The sequence below is a fragment of the Mesoplodon densirostris genome, chromosome 7, assembly GCF_025265405.1.
Source record: "Mesoplodon densirostris isolate mMesDen1 chromosome 7, mMesDen1 primary haplotype, whole genome shotgun sequence".
Taxonomy (NCBI): domain Eukaryota; kingdom Metazoa; phylum Chordata; class Mammalia; order Artiodactyla; family Ziphiidae; genus Mesoplodon; species Mesoplodon densirostris.
In genome coordinates this window covers 10,690,989-10,710,721 of record NC_082667.1, presented here as the reverse complement: position 1 = coordinate 10,710,721, position 19,733 = coordinate 10,690,989, and the positions used below count along the sequence as shown (strand labels likewise).

Below are 19,733 nucleotides of genomic sequence, written 5' to 3'. Positions count from 1 at the left end.
AAGTCCCATAAATGCTCATTCTTCTTGATGCTTGTTGGAGCCAGCTGTGTGGATGCAGTTAGTCACACCAGAGTAGAACATCATACAACAGAAACTGAGGCAGTGGAGGATGGGAATGAGCACAGCTAGTCTTTCAGGGTTAATGTGTCAGAGGCTGTACTCACTGTAGTGTCAAGGGAAGCCCCTATACCCCATACACACCTGAAGGACTGACATTCTGGGACAGTGAGGACTGAGCCAAGGAGCAAGCCCTGGTCACAACAGCTGGCAGAGGCCCGCTAGGATATCCACACTCATGCCTACAACTGTCAGGTGACTGCAGTGGTGGTCTCTAGGGGCTGAGGTCTGGCTCATTTCAGGAAGCACTCAGGAACACAGAGGTGACCCAAAGGTCAGTCCCTTCCTGTACTGCCACGGTAACCCCTAGGAGAAACTGAAGAAGGTACTTACTTCTCTAAACTAGCAGTCTTCACGCTTTAGTTTATGTAAGTCATCTGGAGCATAAAAAGTAGATTTCGAGACTTCAGAGATTGATGCAGGCAGGAAGGCATTTTAGCAAGCATGGCGCATAACTGAGATGCAGGCAACTGTGGAACTCACCTTGAGAACACTGGTTTAAGTTCTGAGAGGCACTCCAACGATGTTTTTTCCTTCCAGTTTTATAACATCATAGACCCTAAGGGAATTTCCCTTCTACTAAGGGTTACTTGCTTTTATACTGCTCTTGCCTTTACTGGTCTCAGCAACACGTTGTATGTCATCTGGTTGCTGGTTCATCTTTTTATTATGCTAACTCTCCTCTTGTTCACCCGACTTTTTAAAAAGCCAGCTTTCAGGAATCCCAAGGATTACCCCGCAGCGCTTTGCTAAGCTTTCTAATCTGTACTTCCCTTATATTTATATAGCACTGCAGTCTACATAACACATTCACATTTGTTATGATTCTTCAGACCTCCCAATGTGGAAGGCGGAACAGCTATCATTTTCATCTTACAAACGAAAGAGACTGAGGTTGTGCTGCTCGTCCATGGTTAGATAGATTTAGATGTGAAGGAGGCACTAGCCAGCGTATCTTCTAATGCCTAGCAGAGGACTCTTCCCTTTATGAACTTGATGACATCGGAACTGAACTGTACAAGGTAGGACATTTATTCTGAGAATAAATCTTAGGAACCTTGAAGGATAAAAGATGACTTGGAATTAACTAGGCTGTTTAGATGGCTAAGGAAAAAAGCTAAACCTCAAGGGGCACCTCCAAAGGTTTGCACGAGGTCTCCTAGGTGTACCACATGCACTACACACGCCCACCATGCAATTCCAGCTGAGAACTCAGGGATTCACTCCCCTCCCAAAGCCTCTACATCAGCCCGCACCCATGTCCCAGACACCTCAACAAATCTATTCAATGCAGAATCCATGAAACAGCTCACACCCCATTTATTATTTAAAAATATTTTGTTACAAAAGGAAAAAAAATACAATGCAGTATAAAAGATTGACAGTGTCATCAAGTTTATTACACAATTTTCATCCTATCAGAAAGACAAACAAATCACCAACAACAGGGGGACGGGGCCTTGGCCTTTTTGAGGGTTGGGTTTTTTTCCTTTTGCTATCAGGAAATAAAACTAAAAATTGTGTCACTGAGTAAAAACAAAAATGGGGAGAAAAAAATTCTCCGGGTAAACGGCTTTTCTGGTATTCTATATATTTTTTTCTCCTTTAACTGTCACCTTACTTGGTTTTCTCTACATTATAAAGACACCTGGAGCTGCTCTTGAGGATAAGCACATCACTTAACGCTTGGCCGGCTGGGCAGGGTGCCATATTCTGAAGTGGAGGTGGGGATGGGGTTGGGGGACAGGGGGAAAAAAGCTACAAACCCGTAGCCTCTGTCCCAAGGGAATGTGCCTCTCCAACCCTGGGGGACTCCCTCAGTGACTGAGCGAGGGCTATGTCAGAAACGTGCAGGGAACAGAGGAAGGCTTCGGTCCAGCTCAGTCTCTCCCTTCTGAGCCAGAAGGGTCTCCAGCGACCCTACATCCCACGTGCCACGTTTCCTGTTCGATGTCGCATGCCCTACAGACGCGTGCGGAAGCAGCATCTGTCGCCCCGTGGGTACCGCAGGACCCTGTTGCTGCTGCTTCTTCCAGCAGCAGCCGCCTCACAAGTTGGATGTTATGGGAAAAGCAATTCCATTTGCCTGTGTAGAAAATGGCCCCCAGAGTGGTGGTCCTTAGAATTCTGAGCTGAGCTCATTAAAGTCAGGCTCCACTTCTTCCTTGCTCCTTATCAGAGGCAGCAAGTACCTCCAGGCAGAGCGAGGGGAGCTATTAAGTCAAAATTCAAAAGGTGAAAAAATACCAAATATGTGACTTTACCTACTAGTGCCAGGTTATCCCACAATAAGTAAAAGTATGTACCTGGAGGATGCAAGCCCATGCTCACATCAAACCTGAAAAAAGAAAAGCCTATGGAAGTAGGCCATATCCTGCCCGACTTGCCTCCTTCCCCACTCCTAGTATTTCACGAGGGCTCTTCACTGCTGAGGTCCGACGTCCCCGACTCCCAATGGCAGCACCTTCCTCTAAAACAAGGAAGCAGCCTCTTGGGGGAAGGGCTCCACATGCGAGATGGAAAAGCCCCAGGGAAAGGGAACATCTCGTGGAGCTGGTTATTGCAAGAGGCAACCAAGCAAGCAGCAGTAGAGGGTGGTAATTGGCTCTGCCAGGCTCCCCAGCAGAAAGCAACCTCATGGGCCTTCTCTGCTTAGGAGGGGCAAGTCCACTGAGCAGGCTGGGCAGCAGGGAGTTAAAAGGGTTTTAGCCCCCTGGGAGGTAAAGGAAACAAACCGTCAATAAGTAAGAGGGAAAAGCAAGAACAGGAGAAGCTTTCCATAAAGTAATTTCTGTTCTCATGGTCCCTCCTCAAAGGGCTGGGCAGGTAAAGGAGTTAAAGAAGTGGTATGTTAGCAAGGGGTTTGGACCCTCTTCGCCCCACCAAACCTAGTGCTGAGGGCAGGACCCTGGGCATATTTTGGCACACCCAGTCACTCTCCTAGATCCCACAGGGAGGATCCGTTTTCTTTGGGAAGGATGTCTTCCCATCAACCTCACCACTGAACTGCTCCTGGAGAATCAGAAACTCATACGTTTCCTTGGACAAAGCACCGTTCTCTATGGAGACCAGGGACCTGGACATGGTTTCTTCCTGTCTGCCACCCTCCCAACCACATGAAGTCTTTAGGTTCTTTACCCTGGCAAACAGGAGTGGGACTGGGAGGGCTGCCAGGCAATCTTCAATCTTGTAGGGCAGAGGGTACTCCCTGTGGGTGTCTGGAAGGGGTTAGGGGCTTGGAGGAAGGGGAAGGGGTGGAGCGGCCTCCGTCCTTTAGTCCTGATCAAGGTGAGGAGATGCAAGTCCATTAAAAAAACATTTGCTTCCAACCAGACTCCTGCAATGAGAACATCAGAAGAGAAGAAAGAAAATACAAGTTAGAGGTTACTTTCTGATTAACAGGGGCTTATATAAATTATACTGGCATTTTCAAAAGTTAAAACGTATGAAGTAGGGGATGCAGAGAGAATGCAAGCCTGGGAAAGTAAAAGACAGCAGAACTGTCTGGGAGTGTCTGGCACTGTGAGTAGTGAGGGAATGGCTGGAGGAGAACAGAGGGAAGAGGAGTGACATTTTACTTTAAGGTTAGGGGGAAAAACAGAGACAATGAAATGAGGCATCAAAGCAGTTTGACTGAAAAGGAGACTTTGGCTGGAAACTACTACATTTCAAGAAAAGTTGCTCTAAGGGAGCATGGTGAGTTTAAATACTGTTTCAGAAAATCTATTCTGAGCGAGTCATAGCTTACCTTAAGGGGAAGGGGAAAAATCTGGAAATGGGAAGTACAATGGTAAGAAAACAAGTGTGTACACAACCAGATCCATTAACCCCCAAAAACCCAAGAGGCCCTTGCAGGGAGCATGTACGTACACAAGAAAACTCAACTTTTCCCCTTCTTTTAAAGAAGCATACACATACATACAGAGCCAGAGATGTTCCAAGTACCACCACTCAAGAGATTCTAGGTCCTCCCCAGATGACAGGTGTGGGTGAGGGGCCAAGAAGCACACTAACACCAAGCAGGAGTGACGTGGTCAGGCCAGAGCAGAAAGCAGAGCACGGAGGTCAAAGGAGATAATCAGCAGTCACCATCCAAGAAAACTAAAAGCACGGTTAAGAACTTCTGCTGAGCAGTGAAGGACTGTTAAGCCCCTTGTCACATCTCGACCTAACTTAAGGTCCCCAGTACACTCAGCCCTCTTTCCAACGTTGTAACATCCATCTGCAGGGGGTGGCCTGGTCAATCTTACCACACAAAATAGAACTGATAGCGAAAAGGAAGAGGGGGAATTAAATTCAGGCTTAGGATTTCTACTAATGCCCAAACTGGCAACATGGCCTATACATAAATGCTCACCTTTAATGTATGCACTTCTGTAACCTGGAGGAGCTATGCAAGAAAAACTATATCCACAAGCTGCCTGATCCTTCTACACTCTGAAATGGCACCATTTCACCCTGGGGTCCTCAGAATCTGTCATGGCCTCTGGTTTCTCTAAACATCTATGCAGGCAGGTATCTTTCTCATTTTCTGTAAGAGGAAACTAAAGCCCTCGGTGACTCCTCAATTTCATACCATTTGGGTTTCCGAATCTTTGCATTAGATCAAAATTGAACAGAATGCTCAGTTTTCACTGGACCAGGAGGATAGCAATGAGGTGAGAATGACTATATTTCAAGCAGGATAATGTCCTAAAATAATGAGACAACAGCCAACAACTACAAAAAGTCGAAGCCACAGACAACCTAAGAATATCCTCAAACTCCAAAGCATACACACATATACCGCAAAAGAGATGTAATTTGGGAACTGTTGCTACAAAACAAGACTCAGAGGATAACTAATGCATCAGAAGTAAACTACAGTTGACCCTTGAAAAATACAGGTTTGAACTGCACTGGTTCGCTTACATGCGGATTTTTTTCAATAAATACGTACTACAGTACAACAGAATCTGAGGTTGGTTGAATCTGTTGATGATGGAGAACTGTAGAAATGGAGGGCTGACTATAAAGTTATACTCGAATTTTTGACTACGCAGAGGTCAGCTCCCCTAACCTCTACACTGCTCAAGGGTCAACTGAACAGCACCCAATTCTTAGAGGTTATGGCTCCATTTTGGTGGTAATGTTTGAATGTAGACAGAGGACAACATGGGTCAATCAGACTTCAGGTCCCAGAGGTTGTGCCCATCCTGAGGAAGGGTGGACAAAAACGGCTGCTGTTCTTTGCTGCCCCTATAGATGGAACATACCCTTTGCTCTCATGGAACAGCTCTCCGTATAGTATAAATACTAGTATTTTCTAACTAAAAGGTATTGTACTCAGAGCTTGCAAAGTTATCAAGGTAAATGAGGCCCAGGCACCATCTCCTCAACATGACATCTCCTAAGTCACAACTTGGTAACTGCAGATGAAGTTAAGAATCCCAGGATGAGAATGTGAGAAATGGACATTTGGGGGGGTCAAATTCAGTTCTTTTGGACTAATTAACCAGAAGGAATAACCAACGTATCTAAAGGGGTGACTAGGAAAAGTGAGGAACTGGAAAACCTGCCTCAAGAGTTAATTTTCCTCATTGGTCATAGGCCTGCACCAGCCAAATGACTGTTTTCTGGGAACTACTGGGTTATAGGATTTTTCTGAGTTTTTCAAATTGAATCATACTCATAATGGAAGAAAAGGCCCACTTTACAGGTGGAAAAAAAGTGAAGCAAGATGACAGCTAAAGTCTCAGGTTCAGGTGTTCAATCCCCAAAGTTCTAGTGATCAGAGGATCTCACAATTTTTCTATCAAAAGGCTGTTGGGAGCAAAGCCGCCAAGAACAGTGACATGCAGTTACATGTTCCGACTACTAACCTATGTGGCCCCAGAGACTATAATTCATGCTTTGCACAGACCAAGTACTACGTCCTTCGTCTCTCTTATCCTAGTCAGCTCCAAAGGACACACACGGTGGGCTGCAGGATTGGGGGAGGGTGGTGACTGATACTGAACCTACAAGCAACACTAGCGGCTGTGCTAGCTGTAACAAGGGAAATGCTGCTACTGCGACAGGAGGGATGAGATCGATCACAGACCCACTCTACCCACCCTCCCGCCCACTCCCTGAGACTCAATTAGGCCAAAGCTGTTTAAAACTCCGCTTAAGTTAACGGCAGATGACAAACAACAAAGTAGAGGGCAGTAGCCAAACATAACAAGACTCCTTTCTTATTTGTTTAGCGGGTTGTCACTAGGCAACAGTTTACAGTCCAGCTACCGCTTGTGAACTACAGGCACTCCCAAGAAGGGGGGAGGGTTTCTTTTCCTTTCTGCATCCAGTCATCCATCTATCCACCCCAAAGACACCAAGCAGAACTATTCCTACTCACCTTCCACAATTACCATTACTTCAGACCAACCAAATCAGCCAAACACCAAGGACATTATCCTAATGTACTTGATGTGAAGCCACAAAATTGAGAAGAGACCCCAGAGTCACCTGGGTCATGCAAGAGCCTTCAGGAACCACAAACGTACCATCCCCGCCAGAGTCTCAACTACTTTTACAGATCTCCCAAGAAACACAGTCAACAACTGCTCTTGCTTGCTTATATACTAGAAACAATCTTTGCTGGAAGCTTGTTTTCAGTTGGGATTGCCAAGCTGGTGGGATGTAACCTGGAGCCTGAGAATGAAAATAACAGAGCTGAAGCCCCTGAACCAGCCAAGCCTAACTCAACTTTTCAGTTACTTGAGTTAATATAGTTCCCCACCCGTAACTCTCCTGCCTTTGTTTTGATTTAAAAAAAAAAAAAAAAAAAAAATCACTGTTAGTAAGTTTTTCCAAAACAAATATATCCTGCCATTGAAATATTCTCCAGTCTCTAAAGCTTTAAAGGTAAGTTTTTTCAGATCAGCTTTCTCCTCTCTGACTAAAGTATCCTGGTTTTCAAAATCTTTTTAATAGATATTAATTCTTAAAAATCATTAATGTTGCACCTTGAAAACTTACAAGTAGTCAATGGTCTTACTTTTTTCTGTCTTGGTCAATTTTCCTGATTTTTTCATTTCAAAGTTTGGTGGGGTTAAAGTATAACAATGAGGGACTTCCCTGGCAGTCCAGTGGTTAAGACTCCGTGCTCCCAATGCACGGGGCACGGGTTCGATCCTTGGTCAGGGAACTAAGATCCCGCAGGCCACACGGCGCAACCAAAAAGAAAATAAATAAATAATAAATAAATAAAACATAACAATGATAATAACAATAGCTATCATTTATTGAGAATTTACTATGTGACAGGTACTATGAGTGCTAAATGCTCTATATGGATTAGCTCACTGAATACTCAGCAATCCAATGAGACAGTTGCTTTTATTATCTTCATTTACAAACGAGGAAACTGAGGAACAGAAAGTAATATGGCTGGAGGAGCTGGAATTTATAACCTGGCATCTACCTGCAGACACTGTGTTCTTAGCCATTATGCCATGTTGTCTCAGATACCAGGTGAAAGCAGTCAAAAAACAAGCAAAGATAGCTTAATCTCAGGTCCATTTCAGGGTGAGACTCCTCACAAACAAGCAAAAAACCTGCCCTCCTGAATTTTTGGTTACCTAAATAGGAAGTCTTCCCATACCCTTTTCTTGTTTTAAAAGGAGAGAGAGAAATCTTTACTATCAATTTTTCTTTCATAAGGGATCATCAACCAGCCAGCAATGGGGCTTCATCCCACCTTTCTCAGTGGTGCCGGTCCCGTTCTCTATCCCGGTGTCTCTCGTGCTCTCGGTTCCTTTCTTGGAAATAATCATCATGCCGATCTTCATTATGAAGCAGGTCCCGGTGCCTCCTGCTGCTTTCCCGGGACCGGCTTGGTGACCTCTCTCGGGACCGATGTCTTTTCCTATTAGAAGGATACTTTTCAGCCTCACTCAGAGGGCTTACCCCATTCTTTCTAAGAGTATTTGTTTTGGTGTCTTCTACCATTTGTCTAAACCACTCTTCTGTTACTCTATCATGGCCCCTAGTCTTTTTTGGAAAATTAATAACAGTTAAACTTGTTGAGATCTTACTAACGTATCAGGCACAGTGCTAAGAGCTTTACATGCATTATCTCACCTAGTCTTTACAACAGGTCTGTAAGATGAGTACTACCATTGTCCTCTGTTTAAAAATAAGAAAAATGAGACTTGGAAAGTTGAGTAACTTTCATATTCAAGGTCATGCAGGTAGTTAGGAGGACTGGTATTCAAATCCAAGAATGTATGGCTCCAAAGCCCGTGTTCTTAACTACATCAGTCTTTCTTCCTAAATAAGCCCACTGCCTCACCAAACACAGATTTCAGACATTACAACATTTATTAATGTAAACGTTTGATTAATTTTTTTCCCCCTTAAAGACATGAGGGCTAGGTCTGCTCTTTCAACTAGGTCCTTGCCAAATACCCTGGGCTCCTTTCCTCCCCCTGCCAATCCCTGGAAGAGTGCTGCTCAGGGCTGGCAGGCTGCTGAAGCAATCATCAACTCACCTGGATGAGCTCCCGCTGGCACCCACACTGTAAGACTTGGCTTCAATGCCATGAAGACAGTCCTTAAGAGAGGAGATGAGGACACGGCAACGCTCATCATTGGCGACCCGGGACTGTTTGATAACAGCAATGGCTGTGAGCAGCGTCTCAATCGCGTCACTGTAATCCCCTGACAGGGGATGGATGGGAAAGGCCAAGGATGAGCAGAGGCAGTAAACTAACTGATGAAAAGGAGAACTCAGGAGGACACAAACCAAGAGTAAATAGCTGTCCCACAGAACCACAGTAAAACGGATGAGGCAGAAGTGGCAGGTATAAAGCTGTACGGCACCTATATTCTAGTAGTCTGGAATCAGAGATGCTCTCAGATACTGCTAGTGGATGTATAATCCGGCACGTCATTGTCTGCGGGCTATCAGACAGCATCCATTAAAATAAACAATGTGCATACTTTTTGACCCAGCACATCTAAAAATTTTCTACTTCTGTTCACAGGTATATAACTTAAACAATGTTTGTCTCAGCGCTGTTTGTTGTATTAAAGAATCAAAAACAACTTAAAGTTCCTTCAGTAAGGTCTGGCTATATAAATTATGGAACTACAGAATACTACATAGTCGTTAAAAAGCATGAGGTAGATCTGTATGTAAACAAAGCAATCCATGTAAAGCACTTAGCACAGTGCCAGGCACACAGTAAGGGCTCAATAAACGTTAGGTATTAGTTGATGTAATAGATGTCCAGAATGTATTTTTAAAAAGCTGTGAAACAATATTCCATTTTTGTAAAAATAATCAAAATTACATATATATTTTGCTACATGCACAGAAAAAGAAATCTGAAGGACAGACACTAAATTGTACAAGATGGTCTTACTGATGGTCCTCATACGGAAGCCTTTCATTTATTAACACTGCGTATTTGTCTGAATTATTTTAAATCTATAACCAAATACATATATACATACAAGTAACATATATCTAAGACATGTATGTTGTGTGTGTGCGTATATATATATATATTATATATGCATACACACATATTTTTAATTATGCTGCCATCAAGAACTAACTCCTTCATTCCTCACATCTGAGCAATGTTTGGACTCAAGGATAGTGGTCAGGGTGGGTACTTGCACAATGCTTTTCCAAACTAAAGCTTTCTTAGCATTAAGGACAAGATAATACAAGGAAAGCATGAAACCAGGCAGGGGTCCAGTGACAGTGAGGACTAGCAGCTTCCTCTGTGCAAGGCAGTTAAGACTAGAACAGAGGCTGTGAAGGACCTGCAATTCTGTGGAGATCTAAGAACACCAGGATTTTGGCTCTACCAAAGTAGGGAATTTTTGCCTATTTTGTAGGCATTCAATAAATATTTGTGGTTTGAATGACTGGAATGAGAACAAAACAAAGGGAGGAGACAGAGGTTCAGTTATTGATCATCTCAGTGTGAAGGAACTGGTGGAGAACAATGATCGTTTTTCTTTATACTCTGTATATCTGACTTGCTACAATGAGCATAGATTATTTTTTAATTTAAAGAGATTTACTCAGATGTCAATGAAGGTTTCTGGTGGAAAAAAAAAGAGAGAGAGAATATACATACTTTCTGTCTTTAGTCCACTCTGCATTCAAATTTTGTAGTCAAAGATGAGAAATTATGGAAAACGGACGATAATAGAGTTAACTTATTTCTCAGGAGATCTGACAATCTATATTTACATTCATGTAGGAAACTCACAGGAAGAAAGTGAATATGATTAGTGCTATAATGTGAAACTTGGACCAGAACCCGGAAACTTCCTATATTCTCTTCTCTTAGGAACCAAAGGTTCTGTTCCCCTGGCTCTCAAAGGCATGGCTTCTGGGTCTGCCCACTTAATACTGACAGCAAGGCAAAAGTTAGTTGTAAGGGTATATTATGCCTTAAGATTGACACCCAACAGACTTGTCTCTTTCTAGGACAGGTTACATGGAGGCCACCAGCTCTGCCTCGATCCCCAAATGTAATCCGATTCCATATCCACCATCATCATCAGTTCTAAAAACCCAAGGTCTACACTTGGCACTGGACTCATTACACAGACACTAGATCCACTGATCAACCACTGAGATCAAGATCTCCGTGAGGCAGGAATTTCATTCTATAACAAACACCACAATGAGTATTAGTTATTTATATTCTAGGCACTAAGTTGGTTTTCATGGGGCAGGTCTAGACACAGGCTAAATAAGCAGCACCAGTGGAGCTCCCCAGAAGCCAGGAAACCAGGTTACCATATTACTTTTCAAAATGTGCCACTCTTGAGAATCTACTAGTGCTCCAACTTTATCTTGTTGAATTTCTTGCCAATGGAAATGACAAAACAATGGAAAAACTAAAGGTAAGGAGAAGGCAGCAACGCTAAGGATGAGTTACCTGCACTGGCTCCAGATACAGCTTTGGAAATGGCACTGCTGGAAATTGCTCTGTTCCGCTTCATGATCTCTTCAAATTCCGCTTCACTCACTGTAGAGGGCGGAGGGCCCGAATCTCGGCTGCACACAGAAATAATACCACTCCTGACTGCCCACACCCCTTGTTAACGTTACCATACTCTAAAGTACTATGCTATTTAACTGTGCTCTCCTGTATAATGTCTTAAATGGTTCTCAGCCTGTTCACATGTTTTATAGGTTCATGTTCTCTTCAAAGACAGGATTTATGTCATATACGTTTGTAATTCTGGCATGACCCAACAGTGCTAGACACTCAGAGCATTCCTAACAGTGACTTATAGCACTGCATGTAATCAACTGCCTTGAAAAGGGATACGAAGGACATGGTTTGGGTTGAGAGGTAAGATGCAAACAAAAACATTCTCTAATAGTTAACTATTTCCCAGGACTCAATACTATGACAACAGTTTCCACAAGGGAAAACACAAGAATTCAGTGCCCACTTAACTTCCTCAGGGAGAACAAAATGCTTAAAACCCTGTCTACCCCACTATGCCTGGCTCAGACCTGAAAGGAACAAGATAGTCCTTACCTGCCATGGTGGTTATAGGGTGCCGAGGCCTTCATGTAAGTATCTGGTGGAGGCCCCACTGTGGCATTTGGTGGGGGGAAGAAGGCTGGATTGAGGTGAAGGGCAGGTGGGATGGCCCCAGGGGGAGGTACAGCCAGATGAGGAGGTAATCGAGGAGGAGGGGGCATGAGATGCTGGTAGTGGATGCCAGGAGGAGGAGGAGGGACCCCGAAGCTTGAGGAGAGAGGTGGTGGGGGTGGAATTGGGGGTGGGGGCAGACCCATCAGGGGAAGGGCGGAAGGAGGGCGATTGAAGTAGGGCAGCACACTGGGGGGCTTATCCACGCGGGCAGATGAGGGTACAAGGTTCTCAGAGGGTGTGGCCCGTCCATCGGCAGAATCACTAGAATCTCGGGAGTGGGCCCGTGGAGGTATTCCTATGAAGCAAAACAGAATTACTGTTACTGCCCAACCTTTAAACATAACCACGGGACCAGGTCATCCTTCAGCAAGTCATCTGACACCATACTAAGGAAGGTGACAGGTAGCTGAGAGAGAAGGTAAGATCACCTACTGTTTTTCTTTGGCCTCAGAGAGAAAGCTCAGAGGCAACCTAGTTAAGACATAAACCAGGAAGCAAAACCACCCTAAATTCTGTATGTTAAAGAATGCTCTTTATCTAGAACTCTGAGTGCTTCACATTTAAGTTGCCCTTAGATTTGTTTTCTATTTTTAAGTGCAGAAGGATCCTAATAACCCATGAGAAAATGACAGCGCTGAAGTATGTTCATTACTGTTCAGCTGGATTCAAGCTGGTTCGAAATCCCATTTTCTCTGGTAGGAGTTCAGGGACTCTTTCCTTAGACTAGTCATAGTTAACCTTCTTTATCCTGCTGTATACTTGAAATTTCCTCTTTGCCATGGCTCTCGGGCCAGGGAATTTGGGGGAAGGGAGGGAAGGGCAGGGGATGGATAACACTTCCTCCACCCAGGTACCCAAACTGCTAACTGGGACGGGGAAGAGGCACAGAACAGAGAGTAGAAGACTGGAGGTTAAATGAGAAAACACGGCAGACAAGCCAAGGAAAGATCTGCCCACAGAATGAGCAGATGGCACACAGAGGACACCAGGGACTCCTAGCAAAAGCCTGGTACAAAATATGCCTGAAACCTGGGAAACTCCCCCTACATTTCAATGGCCCAAACCCTCTACCCCACAGGGCAGCCTACTATAGGAACATCATCGTGGAATGGTGGTATGGTGTTGTGCAAAACAGGGGCTCAAAACATGTTTGTGTACAGCTGGAAACGTGGCTCTGAGACCGTCAGGTCATTTGGTTAAATGTGTTCCCTCTTTCCAATTTAACAGTCTACTCCAAGCCCGGTTAATGTGGAATCCAGCAGAAGAATGTGATCACATGGTCTTGGGAGTCTTGGAGGTAGAAAGATGCCATTAGGAGACAAGTGTGGAGAGAAAGAAGAGAGCTCCTTCAACAAAAACTTGTTAGTAAACACTAACTCCTGATGAAAGCACAAGGTGGAATGAATCCCCTTGGCAACCAGCTTGGTTTCTCTAACATAGTACATCACCAGTGCCTACCACAGCATTCTCTTGCTTTTCATGTCTCACACACATGGCAATGTGCTTCCTCCCTGAGTTCTCTCAAACTGAAGAAAGAAGAGGTATTAGCAAGTGTAATCCTCTGAAAGTTAGCTACCTTCCCAGCTACTGTTCCCACACTAGCAAGGGTTCTTTTTGTATCTATGGCCACAAATCCCGAGAGTAGCAACCATTGTTAAGCAGACTAAGTCAACCAGCTATACTTAGTGAATTAACAGAGCCCAAGTCCATCAACATGACAGCGCAGAGAAACACCACTCAGTCAGCACCATCACTTCCGCAAAGAAAGGTAACATCAAGGAGTAAACAGCCAAGTGGTGCTAGGACTGTTGGGTGCTCAATGCAGCTGTAAAAGTATACATCTTAAGAAAGTTAGAAGAGGCGTGAATCATGGACTCTGAAACACAATGGACTTTGAAAATTCAGGTTACCAAGGAAGAAAAGTATGTGCCTTCTAACCCAGAGCAATAGCTCACACCACTTCCATCTAGGCTCTCAATATAGTTATAAGAACACAGTTGTTCCTACTCAAGAGCTGAGTGGCCATATTTCTACCTTCAACCAACCTATCCAAGGTCCCAGTGGACTACCCAATCAATAAATACAAAGCACTATTTTGAGAGCAGGACCTAAGCAGTGACAGAAAGTGGGTAATGAAAACTCTGCCATACCCCCACTGTAGTAAAAAGAAAGTAATGGCAGTTGACTGTTTCAGGCAGGGCCTTGCAGGGCGGCTGCACCTTCTGAAGTCAGGACAATCCAAGGTTGGTCCCCAGGTTTCGCAGGTTCAGAAACTTGATTTTAACAGTTCACCCAGGGATGACTGGACCCTAGGAGATTGATTCACACTATCCAAACTCACAAGAGACTGATTCATAAACCAGAATGACAATTTATTAATTTACAATGAGAAATATAACTGCCAAGCAGACTGGAATACTTGTGTCGGCTGGTCAGCGCATTCTCTTCCCAGTAGGAGAGCCTAGTTGGGAAACCAAATTAGTATCAGAAGGTGTCTTGGTGAGCACAGGGTCAGAATAAAGGGAATAAGGTGAGCTTAAGGCATACTATCATCAGGCTAAGGTAGCATGATGCAACTTTCTTTACTAATGGGAAACACTTGCCAAGCAAACTAAAATCGCAGGTAATAGAAAGGGCACCCAACCCCCCTGGTCAATGCTGGAGAAACACCGTTAAATTCTTACTCTCTAGCACTCCTCTTGGTCGATTCCTTACAGAGCACCCTTCCAGTGTATGTTTACGACAAGATTACAGCCATCTTTATGTATCATATCTATATTTTAAGGTGGTTGCTTCTTAATACTTTATAGAGACATGTCTTACAATTAAGCCCATTTGCTATACACTTGATTTTTTAGATAGGAACACATTATTTATTTATTTATTTATTTGCGGTACGCGGGCCTCTCACTGTTGTGGCCTCTCCCGTTGCAGAGCACAGGCTCCGGACGCACAGGCACAGCAGCCATGGCTCACACGGGCCCAGCCGCTCCGCAGCACGAGGGATCTTCCCGGACCGGGGCACGAACCCATGTCCTCTGTATCGGCAGGCGGACTCTCAACCACTGCGCCACCAGGGAAGCCCGGAAACACATAATTTAGACTTGACAGGAACTTTATATGTCATGTGTCTAGTTCAAATGGGGAAGTAGGCCCTAAGCAGTAAAGTGACCTGCCCAAGGTCACATAATGAGTTAGTGGCAAAACTGGGCCATAACCTGAACCTACCTGACTCCTAGCACATGAGCCTCGTCTTTTGGCTTACCTACTGCCATGCTGCCACCCATAATCACCACCACCCTCTCTCAAACTCTTCCACATCGTAGGCCAAGCCTACACCACAGAAAACAAACCCACAAACTTCCCCCCCTTCATACAGATGGTCTCCACGTACCCCCTCTTGGGACTCGGACGCACTCACGTTTCCGAGCCTGTGCCTCAAACTGTGACAGGTTCTGGCGGGTGGCTGGCCTCACATCCACTTTTTCTCCATTAAGAACCTTTCCTGGCAGAAGTTCCAACAACTTGTGGACAGAGTTTTCAGAGGCTACCACCACCTCAGCATACCTTGAGGAAGAAAAATTAAAAACGAGTGAAATCAACCAAGAGAGGAACACAGAAATTCTCTTCCACTTTTAGTGAAAACTGGTAAAGCCAAGGATACCTTGCTAATATTTTTTTTTAAGATTTTTTTGATGTGGACCATTTTTAAAGTCTTTATTGAATTTTTACAATATTGCTTCTGTTTCATGTTTTGGTTTTTTGGCCCTGAGGCACATGGGATCTTAGCTCCCAGACCAGGGATAGAACCCACACCACCTGCATTGGAAGGCGAAGTCTTAACCACTGGACTGCCAGGGAAGTCCCTTTTTTTTTTTTTATCTTTCTAATATTAAACACACAAAACTACTAAAAACAAACAGGTGTCATGCTAAAATTTTCCTATTTATTTCAAATTAGAAATCAGCTCTCTTTGCCTCTCAATGGATGGATGTTCTCCTACATTGCAACTAGGTCCCCATTCTAAGGTGGTTTGTTAAAACCAAGGCAGTAAACTGGGCCAGGGGTGGGAGGGATTAAATTACAGTACAGATCTGTCATCCCAATGGTTACAAACTAAAAGGGGCTCCTCAAATCCAGACCTCACCCTTTGGACTGGCCATTTGCTCGATTCTCTGCAAATTTCAACTCCACCACATCATAGACTCCTACAGAGCGAATAACCTGGATCAGCTGTTGGTCTGTGGTCCACTGCGGCCGGCAAAATGGAAAAGGAAGAAATGTCAAGAGCTACACCCCCCTCCCCCAGAATGTCCCAAACCCTTCCCTCAAACCTAGGATTCTAGTCACAATCATGACCTCCCACAAGAAACCCAGAAGGCCATCAATATTTCAATTAGAGCACGTTTTTCCTATTGTCCTCACCCATGCAGAATTCCAAAACTACCCACCCCTGCCCCAACCCCCATCTTTGAGACTAAGAAAATTAAAACCTATTTTAACTTTAACTGCCACTTGGGCTGGCTCGTCATCAGCTCAAACAGTGATTACTAGTAGCTTTTAGTTATAGATCTGATGGGCTAGAGTTGGTCACTGACAGCAACTTTCCCCTCAGTATATACATTTCTTAATTTGAAAACACCACCTCCCAGCACCAGCCCCCAAACATGTCGCACAATAACTTTTGCAGAACAACAATCACCACCTACCCCGAGCGTACTACAGCTATCAAGGTCTTTGCTCCCTCTCACCCATCATTATCATAGGACCATCTAATGACCACCAAGAGTTCAAGGTGTTCACTCTGAAATCTCATCCCACAGATGACCCTGGTAGACATAAAAGCCCCAGGGTCAGGGGCGGTAACAAGATGGCAGAAAAAGCAACTACCCACTTAATCATTGCTTTCTTCGGCACCAGTACGTCCTCAGGATAGTTCTCTTTCAGAGATCAATCCAACCTGATCCCAGGAAAAAGAAATCCAACCCCATCAGAGCACAAAACAGTGCAACAGTGGTTTCTGAAAATGCCATCACCTCCCAGTGTTCTCCCTCCAGCCCACCCACAAGCCTTTTTGGTTACCCATGCTTACCCAGGAGAAACTGCCCACATAGACAGCAGCTCGCCTATTACGCAGGCCACTGTAGGTGTAGAGAATTGCAGGGGTCTTGTTATTGGGCTTGGGAGATGGCTCCTGGCGAACAGGAGGCGGCGGCTCAGTGCTGCTGCTTCTGTCATCCGAGGGCTGTGAGGTGGCTGTCAACACGTCATCATACAGGTCAATCTGATCTGTATTGTTGAACTCTGGGTCCTAAGAGACGAGGAGTTGGCAAAGGTGGGTTTGAAAACCTTTCGTTTTGTTCATTCTATTTTACTCTAATTTACTTACAATCCACGGTCAAGTATTTTATAAAACATACAAAACTTCCTTGTCCTACTCTAGGAAACTAGGAAGAAAAACTTCCCCATGTAAAACAATTTTAACACTTAATTATACTTATGTAGGTGTTTCTCCTAAGACCCTGTTACGAGTCTATAGTGTTTCTAGCTTTAATCAACTGTGAGACTCAAAAGGTACATGATGATTAAACAAGCAAACTAAGAATGCACAGAGATGCATCTGCTACTGCTAACAATGTGGCCAGCTTCTCAAGACCACATCTAAGATACACTAATGAAAATTTGTTTTCAACATCTTATGCTATTTCCAAAATCAAGAGTTACACAAAACTTACTCTTCTACTTAATAAGAAATAGAGTAGGGCTTCCTTGGTGGCAAGCCCGTGCGCCACAACTACTGAGCCTGGGCTCTAGAGCCTTTGAGCCACAACTACTGAAGCCTGCTCGCCTAGAGCCCGTGCTCCGCAACAAGAGAAACCACCGCAATGAGAAGCCTGTGCACCGCAATAAAGAGTAGCCTCCGCTCGCCGCAACTAGGGAAAGCCCATGTGCAGCAACGAGGACCCAATGCAGCCAAAAATGAAAGAAAGAAAGAAAGAAGGAAGGAAGGAAGGAAGGAAGGAAGGAAGGAAGGAAGGAAGGAAGGAAGGAAGGAAGGAAAGAAAAGAAAGGAAGGAAGAAAGGGAGTATATTTATTTAGAAATGGAGATCAGGGGAAAAGCATGTTAAAGTGGGAACCAAAACACAAAAAGGAATGGGAGTTATTGGTTTAAACTCTTTGATTTACACAAATGATTTAGAGAAGCTCTAAAACTCATAGTCCATAATCTCATCTTTCCATTAACCATTAAAGAAATATAAAAAATAAAAGTGAAGTGAATAATGGGGGGATTTTCCATTATAAGTTCTATTTCTCAAATGACATGCAGATCCAATACATTACCATGACATTTATATGAGACATCTTTGAGCAATACCAGAGATGTCCAATGATACACAAAAACAGTGAAGTTCTCTAAAATATAAAGGTCAGGAAACAGGACAAGCACCTATATCATAAGCTGTGTTATAGTAAGCTTTCAAATATGAACGTGAGGGCTTCCCTGGTGGCGCAGTGGTTGAGAGTCCGCCTGCCAATGCAGGGGACGCGGGTCCGTGCCCCGGTCCAGGAAGATCCCACATGCCGCGGAGCGGCTGGGCCCGTGAGCCACGGCCGCTGAGCCTGCGCGTCCGGAGCCTACGCTCCGCAATGGGAGAGGCCGCAAGAGTGAGAGGCCCGCGTACCGCAAAAAACAAAAAAAAGGTGAATTCTGTAAGACAGACAAAATATACTTTTTGCCTAGGTGATATATTACTGTTATGGACTGAATGTTTGATTCCCCCCCACATACACTGAAACCCTACTCCCCAGTGTGATGGTATTAGGAGGTAGGGCCTTTTAGGAGGTAATTAAGATGAGATGAGGTCTTGAGGGTAGAGCCCATGAAAGAGATTAGTGCCCTTATAAGAATCAAGAGAGCTCGCTTGCTCTGCTGTGCTCTGCATGATGTGAAGATACAAGCTGGCAGTCTGCAACTGAGAGAGGCTGCTCACCAGAACAGGAACCTGGTCTCAGTTTTCCAGCCTCTAGAACTGTGAGAAATACATTTGTTTATAAGCCACCCAGTCTTTGTTATTTTGTTACAGCAGCCCAAGCTAACACTTACACAAAAAATCCTAAAATCAAAAGAACTACTACTAAGGGACCTTAATGTTTCAGATTTTGCAATGTCATCATCTCAGAGAGGATCTTTTTATTTTAAGGATCAGACAAGTGTATTTTCAGGTAACATTCTAAAACATCCAAACAGTGCTAAAGAGGATACTGCCAAATGAGAGATACAGGGAGACGTTCGGAGTGTTTTAGGGAAACTATAGCTCATTCATATCATTGCTGTCTTTTAAAAACAGGAATAAAAAAAGAGCCTATACTACAGGAATAAAAGAACCTGTATTAGGTAACTTGTTTAATTGCCTGAAGGAGAATCATTTCCCCTAATGCAACTCAGGACAGGAAGCTCCAGTAACTTTCTCCCTTCAATACCATCACCAGAACTGCTGATCCTGAACTTCGACTAGAGAAGAGACTAACTACAAAATGCATTCTTAGACCTACATACCATCAGAAACTTTTGGAAACAATCTTTTAGTTTCTCAGTTTATCTGAAGTACAAGGGAAGAACATGCACACCATGATAATACTATTGGATTGTTCTGGTATTGAGGGGGAAAGGATTCTACTTCCTGAGGCATGTAAATAGCTTCAAATATTACAAATACTCTTAACAAGCCCCATAGGAGAGGAGTTTGAACCTTGTAAAAATCTCGCAAAGAGAATGGCAAAAGGGAGTAAACTTTTTAGGGGCAACTTAAAAGCAAGAAAAGGAATCAGTGAGGCAAATAAGCACAGGAAAACTATTTTAGGTAGTCAAACCTATGAATAAGGACCTTGCATAAAAAAGGATGGGTATGTGAAGAACGGGGAGAAGCTAACACTGGAGAGCACAGGGTGGA

The 19,733-nt window shown here is 44.0% G+C and overlaps 1 protein-coding gene across 4 annotated transcripts in view; it reads right to left on the bottom strand.

The window, feature by feature from the left end:
• Positions 1 to 1,495: 1,495 nt before the first annotated feature.
• CPSF7 (cleavage and polyadenylation specific factor 7) overlaps positions 1,496 to 19,733 on the bottom strand; it is a 22,825-nt gene continuing 4,587 nt past the window's right edge. For 2 of the 4 annotated variants that reach the window (XM_060102721.1, XM_060102725.1), the window contains exons 3-10: positions 16,873 to 17,091; positions 15,928 to 16,031; positions 15,175 to 15,347; positions 11,661 to 12,075; positions 11,049 to 11,167; positions 8,631 to 8,799; positions 7,838 to 8,005; positions 1,496 to 3,454 (exon numbers count right to left, since the gene is read on the bottom strand). In XM_060102721.1, coding sequence (XP_059958704.1) covers positions 7,843 to 8,005; positions 8,631 to 8,799; positions 11,049 to 11,167; positions 11,661 to 12,075; positions 15,175 to 15,347; positions 15,928 to 16,031; positions 16,873 to 17,091 — 1,362 coding nt within the window. In that variant the 3' untranslated portion in view covers positions 1,496 to 3,454; positions 7,838 to 7,842. Of the gene's footprint in view, positions 3,455 to 7,363; positions 8,006 to 8,630; positions 8,800 to 11,048; positions 11,168 to 11,660; positions 12,076 to 15,174; positions 15,348 to 15,927; positions 16,032 to 16,872; positions 17,092 to 19,733 lie in introns of those variants that run through there. The other 2 variants (XM_060102724.1, XM_060102722.1) reach the window with 2 other exon arrangements.